The 20,244-nt window shown below is 41.8% G+C and overlaps 1 protein-coding gene and 1 non-coding gene across 2 annotated transcripts in view; both read right to left on the bottom strand.

Moving 5' to 3' along the window:
- Positions 1-78: 78 nt before the first annotated feature.
- The window catches only part of ENTPD5 (ectonucleoside triphosphate diphosphohydrolase 5 (inactive)), a 41,200-nt gene continuing 21,034 nt past the window's right edge, over positions 79-20,244 (bottom strand). Inside the window, exons 3-15 of the mRNA XM_066344218.1 lie at positions 17,824-18,109; positions 17,111-17,190; positions 14,417-14,560; positions 11,627-11,702; positions 11,340-11,375; positions 10,972-11,060; positions 10,588-10,667; positions 9,917-9,978; positions 8,742-8,843; positions 7,256-7,396; positions 5,691-5,747; positions 4,885-5,000; positions 79-3,802 (exon numbers count right to left, since the gene is read on the bottom strand). Coding sequence (XP_066200315.1) covers positions 3,716-3,802; positions 4,885-5,000; positions 5,691-5,747; positions 7,256-7,396; positions 8,742-8,843; positions 9,917-9,978; positions 10,588-10,667; positions 10,972-11,060; positions 11,340-11,375; positions 11,627-11,702; positions 14,417-14,560; positions 17,111-17,190; positions 17,824-18,109 — 1,356 coding nt within the window. The 3' untranslated portion in view covers positions 79-3,715. The remainder of the gene's footprint in view (positions 3,803-4,884; positions 5,001-5,690; positions 5,748-7,255; positions 7,397-8,741; positions 8,844-9,916; positions 9,979-10,587; positions 10,668-10,971; positions 11,061-11,339; positions 11,376-11,626; positions 11,703-14,416; positions 14,561-17,110; positions 17,191-17,823; positions 18,110-20,244) is intronic.
- On the bottom strand, positions 6,309-6,408 carry LOC136377993 (small nucleolar RNA U13). The gene has a single exon (XR_010746585.1). It is a non-coding gene; the product is annotated as a small nucleolar RNA U13 (small nucleolar RNA).

Below are 20,244 nucleotides of genomic sequence, written 5' to 3'. Positions count from 1 at the left end.
CTAATAATGAATGGTAATGTCCTGTGAGGAGGGTATATAAACCAAGCCAAGAAAAACCCCAAAAGAAGACTATTATGGTTTTTGTTGAAAAGAGCTTTTTATTACTAAACCAAATCACTGAGGTGCTGTCTCATTCATTTTGACTTGTTAACAATCCTTTCTAAAGAGAAGATTTATACAATTTATTTTTAATGCTGGTCATAAGTTTATACAATTTTTTGATAAAGGTAAGAATTAGAAATATTCAAATGATGCATTTTTGTTAGAATTGCTCTTTTAAAATTAATAACAAACAAGTTGCTTTAACCTTTGTTATAGGTACACCAGACTTTCTGAAGAGAAAACTTGATCTTATTAATGGTAGTTATTACTTTAACACAACAAAAGATCTCATTTTTTATTTACAGTTTCTCTCTGGGACACCGTTGTTTGTTCAGTAATAAAACAATAAATAATTTTATTGCACAGGCTTGAAGACTCAGGAACCAGATCAAAAGGGAAAGTCTGATTAGCAGCAGAATTTGTTCATATTTGGTTGCAGACTGGTGGCTGATGGGGGGGGGGGTGTGCTGTGGGTGTCTGAAGCACTCACGTCACAGTACCAGAGACGCCTCATGAAGAGATTTTGGATCCATTAGCTTTGTATACTGTAAAAAACATTTTTCCCAAGAGTCTGATTTGACGATGAGATGAGAAGAAAGTGTCTGCTTTTGAACCAAACTAAGCTATTCTTGGGAATAGTTTTTCAAAGAATGAGAAATATATTACTACAGGGGAACTTTTCAGGCAAATATAGAAAATTTGTAAGATACTAGAATAAAAAAGTGACAATGTCATAAACATTCCTGGAATCTCAGGGAAAATGTGCCCAGAATGAAAGATGGCAACCACTGTGAAAGCTATGTGACTACTAGCAGAGTCTAGAAAGGTCACAGTAGGAGAGAAAGATCATCTTTCACAAAAAATAGAAAGGTCGCCTAGGTAAGGAGAACACGGACTCTCCATAAATATGCAAATAAAATCAAGCAAGAGAGGAAGAATTTTAAGGCACACTTTACAAGGACCTCCATAACCCACAGAGGACGACGATAAACACAACATCCACTATGTGCCAAGCCATATCCTAAGTATTTGAAATAAATGAACAATTTATAGAAAGGAAACTACCAGCAATATTAGACTGTATAGGGTTACTTTTTTTTTTTTAATTTATTGATATGAGAGAGAAACACCGATTTGTTATTCTACTTCCAGTACTTATGTATTCATTGGTTGTGCCCTGACCAGGGATCAAGCCCACAACCTTGGTGTCTTGGGACAGAACTGACCAGCTGAGCTGCCTGGCCAGGGCTCTACAAGATTCCTTAAATAAGAGGCCCAAAAGGTACACTAAGGGGCAGGAGGACATTACAGACAAGTCATTTTTATCTGAAATAAAAATGCTTATTCCATATTGCTCCTAAAATGGATAAACTGGTTAATCCTGATGTTCTAATCAAGATTAACAGGATATATGAAGACCCATTTCTGGAGTTAGTGCTTATGTCCTGGAGGTACTTGGGATGACCAAAGGAAGCTGAACAGCCTCCGTTGACGAGCAAAGCTTCAGGGACAAGCTCTGACAAGACCAGGGAAGCTTCCCTCCCTGCACCCGTTAAGCTGGAGGAGATGAGTGAACACCGCTGACCTCTTGGGAAAGCACTTGGTTTCTACAGGAGAAACCAGTCTCTCCCAATCATGGAGAACATTGAGCATATGACTGGTTTCAGCACCCGATCTTTGTGACAAAAATGGTAAGGGGTCTAGAAGCCTTGTGTTATATTCAAGAAGAAACTGCAAAGGACTTGGGAGGAATTGTTTTCAAAAGACTGAAAGGGATGAAAGGAGGGATTAGAGAACAGCCCTGAGAAGACAGATTTCAGCTCAATATAGAAGGGGTTTTATTAACATCAGTGCAGTCCCAAATGGAGCTGTCTAAAAACATGCCTAACCAGAAGCTGAATGATAGCTAGTTAGGAATGTCAAGGGAATTCTACAATAGTTAGGAGATTGGATTATGTCTTTGGGCTGTTTCCAACTCCAAAGATTCAATTTCATTATTAGCAGTTTTTGAGGAAGACAATAGGTATAAAGGTGACCTTAGTATAATAAAAGTGTGAAGAATCTGAAGAAATTCCACATTGAACTTAAAAAAAAATAACTAAAATTTGGGGGACGAGGATACAGAAATTTGCCTAGTTACTTGTACATCAGATGTTAAATATTTATTGACTCAATGGAATAACCAAAAACAAGGTTCCCCAGGAAGTAGTGTGAGGGCCAGTATTTAACATCTCGTATGAGAGCTGGACGGAAGTACTGTGGAAGCTGCCAGTCTGGGAGATACAAACTGGAAAGAAGCTGGAGCTCAGGAGCCAAGGTCAGTGAGCCAACTAACAGGAAGATCTTTCAGGCCGAAGAGCAGTGAGTGAGTAGATAAGAAGCAGGTGATGATCATGTGGGAAAGTACAAGATAATGAATTTTTGAGGAAATAATTCACAAAATGAAGAGCTCGGAGCATTCAAACTCAAGAAGAGACTCCACAGTACTGAGGTGGGCCAAAATGGCCAACCAAATGAACTGTCAGGTTATCACTGAGCAGGGTATCAGGAACCCTGGGACTAGACAAATAATGTAGAGAATGTTAACTAAAACGATCAGGGGCCATGTAGGAAGAGATACCACTATAAACAGAAGAAAAGGGCAAACTAAAAGGAGCTATTACCAAAATCTAGACTCTCTGACCATAGATCAAAAGCTGAGATATAGATGTATTTCTTAGAAATGCAAAGAAAATGGGATCAGTGCCCACATTCTCCACCAATTAAAAAAAAAATGCAAAGAAAATAAGTTTAGGATGACAAATTACTGTAAACAGCCTGGAAGGAGGTACTGGCACTGAATAAACATATTCCCACATGGTTGGACATGTTCATTAATCCCACGGTTGGTTTATAAAAAGATGACTACAAGAAGGTGGCCTATGCCAGGGAGTCACAACCTCCTTAAACACGTTCTTGGAGACTGCATGGCCTCCTTAAGGCTGCAGTCTGTGCAGGGAGGAGTTGGGTTTCCAAACTGCTAAGAGTTAGCTGGCTGATGAGCTAGCACAAAGTAGGACCATACAACTTCAGAGGTAGTACCTTGCCCCTTGACTTACACATGAAAAGCAGAACCAGGTACTTTCTCGTCTCTGTTTTTTAAAGGGGTGGGTGGGTGTGTATAGGGTGGGACAATATGCAGAGAGGAAAAAGGTAACTGGTGTTGTGAGGCCATGGGACTGCAGTCAGCTGAGTTTAGCATGTAAGAGAAAATTTAAAATGTTCAAAGGAATGAGGCACTGAAAGGGTTGAAATGAGATTTTTCTTTGGTTCCCAGGGACTTGTCCCTGGCTTCTCCACAGTTAAGTTCCAAAGCTCTTCCTTTTGGTTCTTTGTGACATATAAGCATGCTCAAAGATTTAGACTCTGGTACCAGCTGTGCAAGCAGAATGGTTAGGTAATGGTTCATATTAGATGTGTGAACTTCATTAAACCCAAATCTCTAGGCTGAAGGGCAGGACCTGCTTACAAAAGCAAGGTGCTTTCCAGACTACCTCAACACAGCTGAGCCTTCCCTTCTTCCCCCTTTAAAAAGCTTGTTGGCAAATGCAGGCCTTAGAGGAAGGGCTTGGCTTCAGTGGGAGATTCCCAGAGACTGCAGCATGTGAAAGGTGGCCCCCAAGGCCCAGCCTGTCTCTATGTTGTTCACTTTCTTTGAGAGCTGTGGAAAGGACAAAAAAAAGGGTCGTCACATTTTCATTAAATTTCCAACTCTAGTAAGCACAATATGGGCAGAGAATACTGCAAAATCCTCTACGTGGCCAAACCAAGGCAAAACTGGGAGTCACCAGTGTTCGGAGGCTTCCCCATGACCCATCTCTGTAATGACTTCCCTCCTGCCATGGCCTATTGCCCTACACCTGCCAGTCTGATCCCAAATCTTCTGGCCCAAGAAAGTGGACTAACCCAGGCTTCCAGAGAGGACCTCCTGAACTCTTTCCCTAATCCTGAACCTAAATAAAACAGGAGTTGGAAATAGATTTAGGGGCAGGCAAGAACATAATAAGCTTCTAAATTCATACTTTGCAGGAAACTGCATCTTTGTGTGTGTGTGTGTGTGTGTGTGAGAGAGAGAGAGACAGACGGAGAGAGGGACAGATAGGGACAGACAGGAAGGAAGAAAGATGAGAAGCATCAATTCTTCATCGTGGCTCCTTAGTCTTCTTAGTTGTTCACTGATTGCTTTCTCTTATGTGCCTTGACTGGGCGGATGCAACAGAGCAAGTGACTCCATACTCAAGCCAGCGACCTTGTGCTCAAGCCAGCAACCTTAGGCTTCAAGCCAGCCACCGTGGGGTCATATCTCTGACCCCACACTCAAGTCAGGGACCCTGCACTCAAGCTGGTGAGCCTGCACTCAAGCCGGATGAGCTTGCGCTCAAGCCAGTAACCTTGGGGTTTTGAACCTGGGTCCTCCATGTCCCAGTCCAATGCTCTTATCCACTGCGCCACCACCTGGTTAGGCTTCCCATTGCTTCTTGCCCTAAGTTTAGAAACTGATTTAAACCCTGGGACCTGGGCATCTTAATTTGGACTGCAAGCCTTCTGCTCTGTGACCTCTAGACTAACTTGCCTGGTAATATACTTAGAAGCTGCCCACCCATTCATAGTGCCTTACACAGAGCTTGCCCACAGCCTGAATAAAAACCCTTATAATTCCACCTATAGCCACACTGATTACTAACTAAACAAGTTCTTAACTTTATTCCCAGCTCTCAAATAAGCAATCAAGAAAATCTTTGCCTGTAAGATGGTGCTGTCTGCAAAGCCAAAGCCATCCTTCAACAAGGCTGTGATGTAACTGAGATCCATGCACAGGAAAGGACTGCCGGAGGTGAAGTTTTCCAAGTTGTCACACACTGAAGGGGAGAGAGAATGAGGAGTGGAACTCAAGTGTGCAGCCTAGTGAGAGGTGTATACTTTTCTCTAAATGGAGACTTAAAATAAGCAAAGGAGAATTCTCCATTTGGTTGATGCCTAGGGGTCTTGGAAGCTAGAAGTGCACTGACAGCCTCTGTCAGACTACAGCTTTGTAAGAACTTGCACATTTCTGATGTTTCACATACTCGAATTTGCATAGGCCCTAGTTTATTTGCTAAAATTCTATCACCTACTGTTCGAGCTGAATTCAACCATGTCCCTTATATATTATCAATACTGGGGTTCAAAAGACGGGAATACCAGTTACATTCCTTTGGGGCCCCTGGATAAGATCATTTCTTTATATTTTCAAGAGGCTCTCTCCAGGAAGCCTCTGTGGCTATCTCCCATATGTTTTGGTGCTTGCTGTTTCATTAACATTGAATTTAAAAAAAACACAACAGAAAAGAACTCAGAAATGTAGAAAAAACAGGTTTTCACCATTTTCCTAAAGCCCATTTTATTCTCATATTTCTCTATGCCACTTAATGCTTTTAGCTCCTGGCAAAGATAGGAAACCAGCCTTCTGAGAGGCTTTCTGCTGGCTGGCACTTTAGGTCAATTTAAGGTCACTGGGCTTAGCAGGCACAGCCTCAGATTCGCCTTCAACGGCTGCCACTGCCACTTACCTTCCTTTGCTTTTCTTTCAAAATCTTCAACTTTTATAATACCCCCCTTTTCATAATCTGAAATGAAATACAAGAGTAGCTGATGTCAAAAAGTGCCAAGGAAACGGAAGGAAGTCCATCCTAGTGACCTCTGTGACAAAGAAATAGGAGGGTGGGCCAGTAGGGGAGGGTAGAGGAGGATGAGTGGTGATGGAAGGGGACCTGGGGTGGTGAACACAATACAGTATACAGATGACGTGTTACCGAACTGTGCGCTGTGACCAATGTCACCCTGAGACATTTCAAACATTAGAGAATGGAATAAACCTGACATGCATACAATGTAATCTATGTAGTCTATTTATTTATTTATAACCTATTTTGTGTAATACTTATTTAACCACAACGGAAATATTTGACCCATTTAAGAAAACCTAAAATTGATGCATCTCTGAGGCCATGACAGATCACGTGCATATACTAGCACAGCTAAACAAAAGCATCACTATTGCAATAAAAAAGTTATGAAGGGCAAGAAACTCTGGGGTGATAGATATGGTTTTAAATGTTGAATTTGGCAATGGTTTCATGGGTATATACATATGTCAAAACTTAGCAAACTGTACACAATTTTTTTCACATTAGACGGGTAATGTGCTGATGTTGTAACAAGGTTTGAGAAAGGCAGGTCTCAAGAGCGTGAACACTCAATCATCACACTAATGAACTACAAAGGGATCTGTACACTTTAAATATGTACATTTCTATGCTAAATGAAAATAAGTCAGAGAAGGACAAATACCACCTGGTTTCACTTCAGTGTGGAATCTAAAAAACAAAACAAACAGACTCCCAGATATAAGGAATAAAATGCTGCTGCCCGAGAGAGGAGGTGGCGACAGGAGGATGGGCAAAAGCTCTAGGAACAGGAAGAAGAGACAGATTTCCAGTCATAAAATAAACAGGTCCGGGGACGTAAAATACAACATAGGGAATATAGTCAACAATATTTTAAGACCTTTGTGTAGTAACAGATGGTTACTAGCTAGACTCGCTGCGGATATTGCTTTAGAAGGTGTACAAATGCTGAGTCACTATTTTGTATACCTGAAACTAATGTTGTATGACAAATATATTTTAGTAAAAAGTGAAGTATGTGCATTTTATTTTATGTCGATTATGCGTCAATAAAAAGGAGAAAGGAAAAAAAAGGACTTTATAGCCCTGGCTGGATTCGATCCCTGGTCAGGGCACGTAAAAGCAGCAAGAAATCAAGTAATGAATGCATGAGTAACTGGAACAACACATCGATGTTTCTCTCCACCCCCGTCTTCCGCTCTCTCTCTCAAATCAATTTTTAAAGTCTTAAATTTTTTTTCATGTAAATTTTTAAGGTCATTTTCTAGCTCCAAGAGATTCTCAATCATATGCACCCTTCCATTTGAGCAACTGGTGTTACTCAACAACCAGCACCAAAGAAAAGCAGGGCGATCACCTCCGACGAAGCATTTCCAACACCCCCTTTCCCTCTCCCAGCAGAGCCCTGTCCAGTGTCCTACCTGCACTGACCCCGGGAGTGAACTTACCAATCATGTATGTATCAACAGCTCGATCATAATAGTAAGAGAAAGCATAGAAGGAACTTCTTTGGATCTCATCTGGCTGGTGAAGTTTTCCTCGGACCACCCTCAGCACTTCAGCGTAGCAGGGCTCAAAGCCCACCTCCCCTGCCAGGGCAAAATGCACAAGGACACGGTGAGAAAAACAATGGGGGAAAGGACCCTGAGGCAAGCTCCCGAGCCAATGACAAGCTGCAGGAGGATGAAGGAAAGCTGAGGCTGAGGTTCAGGATAGAGGGCTTTCAAAAGAAGAAGAGCAAACTTCCATAGCTTCACACTTTGGAGGAAAGGGACCTGCTTCTCTGCAGCAGCTCCTCTCCGTGTGTTCACCAGACAGCCGCAGTTGACCTGGAGCGGCTGCCTAGCATTATGCTTCATGGACTTATGAAAAGCAGCTAGAAGTCTTGCCTTGATTTTAATGTCTGTTCTTTTTATAATACTTAAAGTGAATTATTCTTCCTATCATCTCAATTTTAAGTTTTACTATAATTTAAAAAGCTAATCATTTAAACCTGAAAGTTCACCCTGCTGAAGGCAGTGACCCCTACTGCATTAGATCCAGGGTACGAATTAATCCCCAACACTTGGCCAGGGAAAGAGGAGGATAAAGAGTGACAGCTGTCAGCAGTAGAGCATCAGCTTGGTGTGTGGAAGTCCTGGGTTCAATTCCCAGCCAAGGCACACAGGAGAAGTGCCCATCTGCTTCTCTACCCCTCCCCCTCTCCTTCCTCTCTGTCTCTCTCTTCCCCTCCTGCAGCCAAGGCTCCATTGGAGCAAAGTTGGCCCAGGTGCTGAGGATAACTCCATGGCCTCTGCCTCAGGCGCTAGAATGGCTCCAGCTGCAACGGAGCAATGCCCCAGATGGGCAGAGCATTGCCCCCTGGTGGGCATGCGGGTGGGTCCCCATGCGGCGCATGCGGGAGTCTGTCTGACTGCCTCCCGCTTCTAACTTCGGAAAAAAAAAAGTGACAGCTGACTTGCTCACTGACACTTCATGTTACTTCTTGGAGGCACACCAAGATCTATTTGTAATGAGTCCCTGCAATATGACAAGTTTCTCTTGAGCTCTGGAAAAAGTTTACCATGGAACTTTTCCAGACTTCAAGTATAAAAATAATTTCAACCATGCCTAACTGGTGGTGGCACAGTAGCTAGAGCATCAGCTTGGGACACTGAAGTCCCAGGTTTGAAACTCCAAGGTCATCAGCTTGAGTGTGGGGTCATTGACTTGAGCCCAGAGGTCACTCATTTGAAGTCCAAGCTCACTAGCTTGGCTGGAGCCCCCCCCATCAAGGCACATATGAGAAGCAATCAATAAACAACTAAGGTGCCGCAACTAGGAGTTGATGCTTCTCACCTCTCTCCCTTCCTGTCTCTAAATAAATAAATAAATAAATAAATAAATAAATAAATAAATAGAAATCATCTCAACCAGTGAAAAAACATCACTTGCCTTCTTGGTTGCCACCATACTGGTATTTCGTACCCCCAAAAATCCACTCTGCTTCTAACCATCTTGGTAGACAGGCACTTCGAAAAGTATGTCCCTCAGTCCCTGGGGGAAAAAAAAACAAAACAGACTACAAAGTAAGAGGCAAGGAGGTGAGAGAAGGAGGCGAGCAAGAAGCCCATAAGGTTGAAAGGAATCAACAAAGTGGCTGGGCCCTAAAATCATATTAAATCAGACCCATGACTACATCCAAAGACAGGAATTCTTAACAGGGCCCATAGATAGGCTTTGTGGGGTTGAGGAAGCCCCTCAAACTACAAGCAAATTTTATACATAATGCGCATTTGTTGGAGGGGTCCATGGCTTTCATCACATCCAAAAGAAATCCGAAATCTACAATGGAAAAAGTTCCCTCCCTTCTAAAAATAGGGGGAAAATACTGTTCTACTTTTCTCATTGGTTGTTGTCAACTCTGAAATGCTATACATTCATCATCATAATAACAGTTTATGGTGAGGTAGGCACCATGCAAAGTGCATTAAATGACAAAGCTTCTTAAGGTGTGGAAAGGGTCACAGAAGGGTTAGCTAACTTGCCCCAAATCACAACACTAAAACTGAACGCAGTTCTGCTGGACCTCAAAAACTGAGCTCTTGCTCTGGCTGGAAAGCTTGGTTGGTTAGACTCAGAGCATTGTCCCAAAGTGCAGGGGTTGCTGGTTTGATCCCTGGTCGGGGCACATACAGGAACAGCTTGATATTTCTGTCTCTCTCTCTCCCTCCTCTCTCACTAAAATCAATAAATGAAAATTAAAACAAAAAAACAACAACTGAGCTCAAAGCCAAGTGCATCTCCCACAAAAAGCCAAGTACTTGAACAAGCTCCAGCCAAATTCACTTTTGAGCCTGAGTTTCTGCAGCTACTTCAGCCTCCTGGCCACACAGGCTCTTCCCCATATATACAGACCTCATTCTAGAAATGGCTAATAATGTATACCAAAACATCTGAACTCATAAAGGAGAAAAAGAACTTGCTATTATGTCCATTGTACAACATGTACTTCCTGATTCAGCAGAACCCTTTCCTCCATAGACTCCCTGCCCAAGGAAGGGAAAAGGCAAGCTGAGTACTGCTGTCACTCTCACCACACCCCCACCAGCACAGGTACCCAGACGAACCTTCCGTTTCCAGGGCTCCCAGAGTTGCTAGTCTTGCAGCTTTCAATCCAAATCCCAAGTAACTGTAAAATACAGGATTGACTAATTTCACACTGGTCCTACAGTTCTCCAGCATAAAGCCACCTCTTTTAAAAGTAACATGGTTTCTCTGTCTCCCTCTAGACAAGGACGAAAACCTTGTTCTCTGTGACTTACTCATCTGGTGTAGAGACTAAGCGGTAATTTCTGCAGTTTTGATTAAGGCCACATAGTAAGAACTTTCCATAGCTATGATTTAAAGGCCAGATGTAGTGCCACTTCCTAGGCCCCACCTGGGAAACATCATCTTAGCTTCCAGCCTCACTATGATCAAATTCTAGGCTGGATTTTGAACATCTAAAGGCAAGATCAATTGAGTTGGCATAGAGCTTTGGCTGGACTTCTTCTGAGTGTCCTCTTCCTAGAAAACTTTTGACTCTTTAAGTCATATACTTTGGAGCTCAAGAATGGAGAAATCCTTGGGTCCCTTAGCATTTGGTAACTTAGCTGGGTTTCAGGTAATAGGCTTTTGGGACTGGTGATTGGCAAAGACTATTTAAGGCTTGTTCAGATGCAGTAATAGATGTGAAGATGCTTTTAAAAGTCAGGAAACTCATACTATATAAAATATTATTCCCCTGCCCCCTCCTCACCTATGTGTATAGAGCTTATAAGTGCTGTTAAACATCTCAAAGGAAGTGAGGTAGCCCCTAGGGGTTTGTTCCAGGGTTTTCTGCAAATCAGAAAAAGCAAAAAGACTGTTCAGGACCTTGGATTATCTAAGCATGTTATCACCACCACCCCTGTCCCTCCCCCAAAGAATCAGACAGAAATAGAGGCAGATTAAACTGCCAGTCTCACATGGCTTGAGGAATCAAAGGGACTTTGAACAGTGGCAAAGTTCACTTGGTTATAAATGGACTCAACTCAGCCTATTTGTGGTGGAGCTAATGTCTAAAAATAGGGCAAAACTTTCTTTACATAATGATATGCCTGCCAAGTGAGTTGCTAACCAAACCTTTACGTTAATGACTCACCTGAAACTGGGGTAGGAACGTGATTTGGGTGGAGGCCCCCCCCAGGTCGAGGGTCCCCACAGTCTCCTGGCTGTGGCCATGCAGCTGACCTGTGAAAGAGAGCCAGTTTGAACAACTCTGCCTCCCATACAGCCCAGTACTCCTCCGGCTGCAATTCCATAAACGCTCCACTGCTCCCTGCCCCGAGGACCTGAGGCGAATGTTAAGGGCAGCTGAGGCCTTGAATGCAGGTTATAAACACTAATTTCCTGTCTTTCCTTTCTTCTTTTTTACAAAAGGAAAGAATACAGGATAAAAGAAAGGTAATTTTGCTCTCTGACCATGTGTGAAACCCAGTCAAGAGTTTAAGATAAATTTGAGAGTATTACCTGTCAGAAAATTCACAGTAATCCAAGCTAATATGCCTAAAAGAGAGAGACAAGGATTACATCCCAGAGCATTTCTCCTCTCCCCTGGCCCCATCATTTTCTCTTCTCTGCATAGTTCACGTCAGAAGCACGCACTCGCTTCTCCCCACTCCTCCGTTCCTCGGAGCTTACTCACTTCTCCTCAGTTCCCTTTTCTTCAGCACCCCATCCCTGCTCCCGTTTCCTTTCATCCGATCTGTTATTAACCCTGGGCCCTTCCCCTGGAACATATATCAACACCTCTCCACCTTCATCGGATCCGTCCATGATGCTAACACTGTCATCTGGTACCAAGAAAGGTGACTTCTTGAAGATCTCTTTTACCTAGAGAAAATGGAAAATACTCTGAATTCCCTAAGGCAATAAAACAGATTTCCATATTTTGGCTGTATCCTAAAAGGCTTAGAAAACTACTTTTTTCATTTTTCCTAAATAAACTTTTAGCAGAATTCATTCCTTTTCCCTAAAACAATTAGAGAAGGCACCATGCAAGCTATTGCTGATTTCTTGTAAAAACAAAAGATGGGGATTCCCTTGACTTTGAAATCAATCACAACCAAACCATATATGCATGTATAGGTGAACTGGACCCCAGAAAGGGCATACATTTGATCCTGCCAGCTCCAATCAGGTTCCTATAATTTTTTTTTAAAAATACCTGATTAATTCTATCTGGATAGATACTGGAAGGTAGGAGAACCCCTTCTCACTCCATTTTTTAGATGAGCAGATAAACTCTGAGCCTGGGTGGCTCCTGAGGCTGTAGGAAAGTTTCTGCTGCTGTCTTATCAAACGCTCTAGTCTTGGTCCTTCCTGGTAAAGAAGCTCATGTCCCTGAGCTGAGGTACTCTTCTGTCAGTCCTGTCAAATCCTGGCACATGCCTGGGGCCTCAAGAGTCTAGAGATCCCAGATCTAGATTTACTTATCCCATTTTAGAAGATGAGAATAAAGATCTTGCACAAATGCTCTTGACTCTCCATAAATACTGTATTTCTCCATGTATAAACGAACCTTAAGTTGGGGGCCTGAAATTTGAAAGAAATGTACTACATGAAGTTATTGAACTCAAGTTTTATTCATCATAAATTCATACAACTCCTTATCCACATGAAAAAGCAGGAAATGCAAATAAAATAATCTACAACCACTGTATAAGATGCACCCAGTTTTTACCCCCAATTATTTGAAAAAAGGTGTGTCTTATACATGCGGAAACACAGTACATGTCAGTGATATGGGTGTTACATCTTATTTTTATATGATTATCATGTTTGGGGGTGGTTTTCAAATAGGAATAGGACAAATGCTAGTCTGTTGGCTGTTCTCAGTTTCTGACAGGTCAAAAAATTTTATGCAGTGACCTCTGCATGCTGTTTTAACCAGGAAAAGCCACTTATGTGAGCTATAAACAAGCATTTAAGAAGATAAGCAAACAGAATTAACATAGTTTCTGCTCTTGCCCTCTCTACTCCAAACCTCTGCCCACAGTTTATTCTCAATACAGCAGCCAGAGTGGTGCTTCAAAAAAAGACATCAGTTCATGTCTCTCCTTAGCTCAAAACCCTCCAGTGGCTTCCTTCTTAGAGAAAAAGCCAACGTCCTTCCACTGCCTGTGTGGCCCTACACGATAAGCCCCGCCCCCTCTTGGGCCTCCTCTGCTGCTTCCCTCTATCACTCACTCTCCGCCAGCCAGCTAATCTAGATGCCAGCCAGCTAATCTAGATGCGGTTCCTTAAACATACAGGCACATTCCTGCTTTAGGACTTTGCACTTGTTTCTTAAGCTTTGAATATTCTACCCACAAATGTTTTGCATAGCTTGTTTCTTCATTCCCTTTAGATCTCTGATCAAATGCATCTTATCAATGAGGTCTGCCCTGACCACCCTATTTAAAATAGCATCTCCCCGCACTACCATCAGCATTCCCTACCAGTCTTACCCTGCTGTATTTTTTTCTCCAGAGCTTCTAAAGTACCTGACATACTTTGTATTGACCTGTTTAGTTATTTTGTCTTGGCAACTAGAATGTTAGTTCCATGAAGACAGGGAGACAGTGTCATTTTTGTTCCCTGCTCTATGTCCCAGTAATTTCACCAGTGTCCAATACACAATAAAGCATGCATATGATGAATAAACGATTGAATGAATGAATGAGGAATTGGGATTCACTCTCATGAAGACATTGCAGGCAGTTTGTCCCGGGCAAGGGACTCAAGGATCTGTGCTGACAATCAAAGGAGAATGGATTTATAAGCCTGAATTAACACACCTGTACTACAGAGTCCTTTTCTGCTGTGATTTTTTTGTTGTTGTTATAATGGGATTCTGCATGTATTCTTCACAATATTGAATCTTATTCATCTTATTAATTTACATGTGTTTGCATAATAAAAATGTACAATTATGTTAAAAATATTGAGTTTTTTTAAAACTCTACTTAATTTTGATCTGAATGAGAACAATTATCCTTAAAAATCTTCCACATTTCACAATTCCATGATTCTCTCAACACCTTTATACTGAGAGAAAAAAGACACACAAAAAAGAGAATATAAACTGTATGATTTCATTTATGTGAAATGTAAGGACAAGCAAAACTAATCTGTAATGACACAGAGCAGATCAGTGGTTGCCTGGTTTCACTGGAGGAGTAAACTGGCTACAAAGGGCACAAGGAAATGTCTGTATTTGTGTATTCACTATACACTGAAAATGAATACGTCTAATTGTACGAAAGTTATTCCTCATGAAAGCTGATTAAAAACAATTTATATGATTCTGCTGTAATAAGTTAGGAGAACTGAGAATACCATCGACAGGAAGTATGTTAAATGCTTTAGGAAAAGCTCTATAAATTCAAGAGTCATATTTAAAAAAGTAAATAACTGGCTACATAAAGAGCCCAAAGTCACTGCAGTGCTTTAGGCATGGTGGAATGCTGAAGGTAACAGTAGCAGCCCACAGGGCTTTAAGCCATAAGGAAAATATTATATAGGGGAAAAGAATTATCCATGATGCAGAAGATTTCAAAGATTACCTCAAAGAGCAGAGCCTGGGCCTTCTGTTCTGGCAGTAAGCGCAGTCCCGCTGTTGCCTTCAAGACCACCGGGGTCCTTTTCCAGTGACTGCGGGGGATCGAGCCTTTGGCCACCTCTAAGAGTCCTTGAACAGTCTCAGCACCCTTCAGAGAGAGAAGAGCCACTCCTCCAGTGAAGAGTCCATACAGTGGCACCTGTGTATTCCCTCACCTGCTCTGGGGAGTAATAGGGCTGAGGTAGCAGGAGGCAAATGAATGAGCAGAGACCTAGAGAAGCGGGCTTTTTTAAAGGAGAATCCATTTCATTTTGGTTAAATAATAATAAAAAGGACTTTTCTATAGTATGGTCATTTTAACTGATTGTTATTTTGTGTCTCATATAAGTTAGCTACAGGCCAGAAATTGAGTACAGTGAAGGAAACCCGGGATTAGGAGCTGGAAAACTCTCTCACTAACACAGGGGCTTCCTGGGGCTTAGCTTCCTCAGCTGTGAAATGGGAGATACGCCTCCTACCTCACAAAGTCTGTGTACATTAGAGGAGGCAGACTGTGTGTAGTTTCCACACAAACACTAGCTATAGCTGTTACAATGCCATACTTTTTATGATATCCATAGGGAAAGAATATGTCAGTTTACTTTTAAAATTTTTTATTTATTGAGTTTAGAGAAAGAGGAAGAGAGGGCGGAGAGAGAGGAGAGAGAGGAGGGAGAGAGAGGGGGAGGAAAAAAGAGGGAGGGAGAGGGAAAGAGAGAGAAGGAGAGGGAGAGAGGAAGGAGGAGAGAGTAAGGAGGGAGAGAGAAAGAGGAGAGAAAAAGAGGGAGAGAGGAGGGAGAGAAGAGGGAAAGAGAGAGAGGGAGGGAGGGAGGGAGAGAGAGAGAGAGAAGGAGGGAGAGAGAAACATTGATTTGTTTTTCTACCCATTCATGCACTCATTGGTTGACCCCTGTGTGTGCCTGACTAGGGATTGAACGCACAACCGTGGAACATCGGGACAACACTCTCATCAACTGAGCTACTCAACCAGAGCTCTCAGGTTCATTTTCTCTTAATAGTTTTCTTTCTTATTTTTTATTTTATCAGGTTCATTTTTGCATCACTAGCACCTACATGCATTGTACACAGTAGATGCTCAATTTATGATTAATTGAAAACATTTATTTTAAATCTACTGTTTTCCTGAGTAAACACCTATCCTGACAACATACTGCCTCTTAATCATTTTAATTAATAGCAAACATAACATTCTCTAAATGTCAAGTTTCTGACAGTGTAGTTGCTTTCAAAAGCTCCTAATTTTCTAGCACATTTGCTATTTCAAAACAGTGGATAGAACGTCAACATGAGATGCTGAAGTCCCAGGTTCAAAACCCTGAGGTCACTGGCTTGAGCGCGAGGTTGCTGGCTTGAGTATGGGATCATGAACATGATCCCATGGTCACTGGCTTGAGCCCAAAGGTCGCTGGCTTGAAACCCAAAGTCGCTGGCTTGAGCAAGGGGTCACTGCCTCAGCTTGAGCCCCCCCAGTTCAAGGCACATATGAGAAGCAATCAATGAGCAACTAAGGTGCCTCAATAACGAGTTCATGCTTCTCATCTCTCTCTCTTCCTGTCTGTTTCTCTTTCTGCCTTTCTCTCCCTCTCTTTTTTTTTTTTAACAGAGACAAAGAGAGTCAGAGAGAGGGATAGATAGGGACAGACAGACAGGAATGGAGAGAGATGAGAAGCATCAATTATCAGTTTTTTGTTGCGACACCTTAGTTGTTCATTGATTGCTTTCTCATATGTGCCTTGACCAGCGGCCTTTAGCAGACTGAGTAACCCCTTGCTCGAGCCAGCAACTTTGGGTCCAAGCTGGTGAGCTTTGCTCAAACCAGATGAGCCCGCGCTCAAGCTGGCGACCTCGGGGTCTCGAACCTGGGTCCTCCACATCCCAGTCTGACGTTCTATCCACTATGCCACCACCTGGTCAGGCTCTCTCCCTCTCTTAAAACAAATAACAACAACAACAAAAAAACACAGTGAGCTGAGAAAATACACATCCTCTTAGTTCTTGAAGTTCAAGCCATTTTTAACATCAGGTTTTCCTTTGGTTAACCATTATGTTTGAGACACTGAATACCTATATGTCTGTACCGAAGTTCAACATTCTGCCTTATTCTATTTTAATGTGGCCTCTGACACATTGGGTGTTGCATGTTGTGGGTGCTCCAATGTGAAACACAGTCACAACAAAACTCTCCATTCATCCTCTACTACAAAAAATTTTTTTCATCATGTGATCTTGCCTGATTTCTACAGTATAGGCATGGTTCTGTCCTGTATCAAGGCACTCTGAAATGGAGTTCCCTGGGTCTACATTCCCTCAATTGTCATGTTTATACCTCATACCCTATAGAACTTCATGCCCGTCTTATGCATCTACATTAATCAATGCAGCCTATGGCTTCAATTCAAAATCTTAAACAATGCAAAGGGAATAATCTCTTACAATATGAGTACTATCCCTGCACAACCCCAATCTAGTCTAGCCTCCCAAAGCCCTAGTGAACTCAGGGCATACAATACTGTTATCCAGACTATTAGATGACAGAAAACTGATCTCACACATAACCTCAGTATCAGTAGTGAACAGCATGAGATATTTAACAGCAGTGGTGTGGTGAATTATCAAGGCACTTTGTAACAAAACTCACCTGTTTAGGTTGATCTACAAAAGCGGAAAGTCCTGGCTTCACAGAATCAAAAACTTCCCCTTCCAAAATTGGAAGCTGTCCTATTTTGTCCATGGATTAAAACAGAAGAGAGATGGCTGATTACCAAAAGTTAGACAATTTCTGATAACAGGCTCTGTGTCATATGACCTACTAGATTAACCTGCTATTTCCCAAGCTGTTCCAGGTAATCCCACCTGTGAGGACTGGCTTGCAGGAGTACTGAGTAGGAACACAGAGGGTGATAGGCAATCCTTGCATCCTTCTGTCATTTCTCTGGTGGACACCTAGTTCCTACTCCTTTCCCTAGGATCTGTCTGTAACTCGAAGACAGAACATTAGAAATTAAGAAAAAAATTAATCTTCAGGGTCCTCTCATCCCCTTCTTCAAGGGTGGTGGTGATCCTTCTCCCCATACTACTCTCAATATTCTCAATATCCTGGACCCTGGAACATCAACCACCTTTAGGAAAAAGGAAAGACAAATCACAGCTACACTTCTTGAACACATGAGTTTCACACTACACGCAGCCCAGCTCTCTTAATTTCACACTAAATTAAGCCATATATACTAAATCAGAGTCCAAGATGTTCTCTGAAGAAAGGGATTCAGTAGCCATAAGATTCTATGACTCACAGCACTCATCCTCAGCACATTTGTTTCTGGGAGATGTTAGAGTGTGAACTGTACTTACCGGGTATTTTCTGCACAAAGGTGTAAACATGAATTCGAGTTCCAGTGCTTCCCGCATCAAACATAATTCCATACAAGGTGTTGGCACTGACATTGAGGGGGCACATGGAAGACAGGAAGACACCCTCAAACCATGTCTGCTGGTCGCTGTGGAAGACAGTGCTGCAAACACAGGATGCCACCAACATGAAAAAGGCTGCCCCCCAGGAAGTGGCCATTCTCTTCCCAAGATGTGACGAGTCTAGGCTTTTGTTGCAGAAGCAGTGCTGCTCAAACACCTGCAGTGGCTTACAGGACAAAAGATACACAAGATTAGAGAAATTGGCCTTTCTGTTTACACCTGCAAAGAGAAGAAACACCCATCACAGAAATCTCACCCCTCTCTCCAAGTTGCTCCTTCTTCTCTATTTCTAATAACCAGTACGACAAGCTAGACCAGGCTCTTAGCACCTTTTCTGAAGGCCATCTGGTTGCAAAAGGAAAATAGGATTTAAAATATATTTTCCCATGCTCTGCTTTTAATTGTAGGGTAGGTCACACATACTCAAAGGCTCTCTCTACCACCCTGCTCCTATTATTGAGTTTAATTTTCTTCTTTCCATTTGGCAATTTTGTCTTTAAATCATATACTAACCCTCTCTCCTCTCCATTTCCCTCTCCTTCTTCTTTTTGAAGCTTCAATTTCTGAATTAAAGTTATAAAGTTCCAAAAAGTTATAAAGTACCAGCACTAGGGTGTTCACAGCCTTCAAAAATCAGATCACTGGACCAACAACATTGCCAATGGCTTGAACATACAAACTCATTTTAAGTAAATAATCAATCTAATTAAAAAAAACCTTAAATAAACCATTATGGTTTTAAAAAACATCCTTTACAGGTTTTAGGTCATGTTCCCCATAAGAATTTAAGACAGATAGGCAAATTAAGACAGAGATGTTCAATGACTTGGTGAACGTCAAAAAGCAGGTCAGTGGTGAGATGCTCATCAGAAAAGTTTTCACTCCTGCCAACCTTTCTTTTTCCTGATTTCAAAGTGTTTCCTGTATGGCAAGTTACTGCCCAAATATATATATGTAAAATATATATGTATCAAATCAATATAATTTATTGATTGATTTTAAAGAGTGAGGAAGAGAGAGAGAAACAGGAACATCAATGTGTTCCTGTATGTGCCCTGACCAGGGATCAAACTGGCAACCTCTGTGCTCCAGGACAAGACTCTAACCAATTGGGCCATCTGGCTAGGACTTATCTATTTTTCTTAATGTGTCCTTAGCAAAGGCATAAAACTTAACACTAGTGCTAAGCATTATTTGTTTTGAATCTGTCTATTACTGTAGGTTAGATACAAATGATGATAAAAACCTAGAATAAAGTGACATGGAAAAATATCTCGTAGAGGCTGTATTTTCTCCTGGTATTAATGAAGAATGCTATATTTATCTTCTAACACTTAAGGCTTCCTTAATTGCCCCATATGTACTTTTTCCCAAAATAATTTTTTTTAATTTTTTATTTATTTATTCATTTTAGAGAGGAGAGGGAGAGACAGAGAGAGAGAGAGAGAGGAGAGACAGAGAGAGAGAAGGGGGGCAGGAGCTGGAAGCATCAACTCCCATATGTGCCTTGGCCAGGCAAGCCCAGGGTTTCGAACCGGCGACCTCAGCATTTCCAGGTTGACGCTTTATTCACTGCACCACCACAGGTCAGGCCCAAAATAATCTTTTAAAATAATTTATTTTTTCAATTATAGTTGACATAAAATATTAGTTTCAGCTGTACACCTCAGTGATTAGACCTTATAACTTACTGATTATCCCAATAAATCCTGCACCCATCTGACACCAAACATAGTTATTAGAATATTATTGACCATAGTCGCTATGCTGTGCTTCATATCCCCATGACTGTGCTGTAACCAATTTGTACTTTTTAATCCTTTCAGCTTTTTCATCCTTTTTCCCATTTGGCAACCATCAAAGTGTTCTGTGCTTGACCAGGTGGTGGCGCAGTGGATTGAGCGTGGGGATGTGGAGAACCCAGGTTCGAGACCCCAAGGTTGCCAGCTTGAGCACAGGTTCATCTGGTTTGAGCAAGGCTCACCAGCTTGGACCCAAGGTCTCTGGCTCGAGCAAGGGGTTACTCAGTCTGCTGAAGGCCCACGGTCAAGGCACATATGAGAGGGCAATCAGTGAACAACTAAGGTGTCACAATGAAAAACTAATGATTGATGCTTCTCATCTCTCTCTATTCCCGTCTGTCCCTATCTATCCCTCTCTCTCTCTGTCTCTGAAAAAACAAAAAATGTTCTCTGTATCTGTGGTTATATTTCTGTTCTGCTTGATCATTTATTGTTTTTAGATTCAATTGTTGATAGATATATATTTATTGCCATTTTATTATTCATATATATATATATA

This window comes from Saccopteryx leptura, chromosome 6, assembly GCF_036850995.1.
Source record: "Saccopteryx leptura isolate mSacLep1 chromosome 6, mSacLep1_pri_phased_curated, whole genome shotgun sequence".
NCBI lineage: Eukaryota > Metazoa > Chordata > Mammalia > Chiroptera > Emballonuridae > Saccopteryx > Saccopteryx leptura.
The sequence above is the reverse complement of the archived record's forward strand: the minus strand, read 5'-3'. Positions and strand labels throughout refer to the sequence as shown.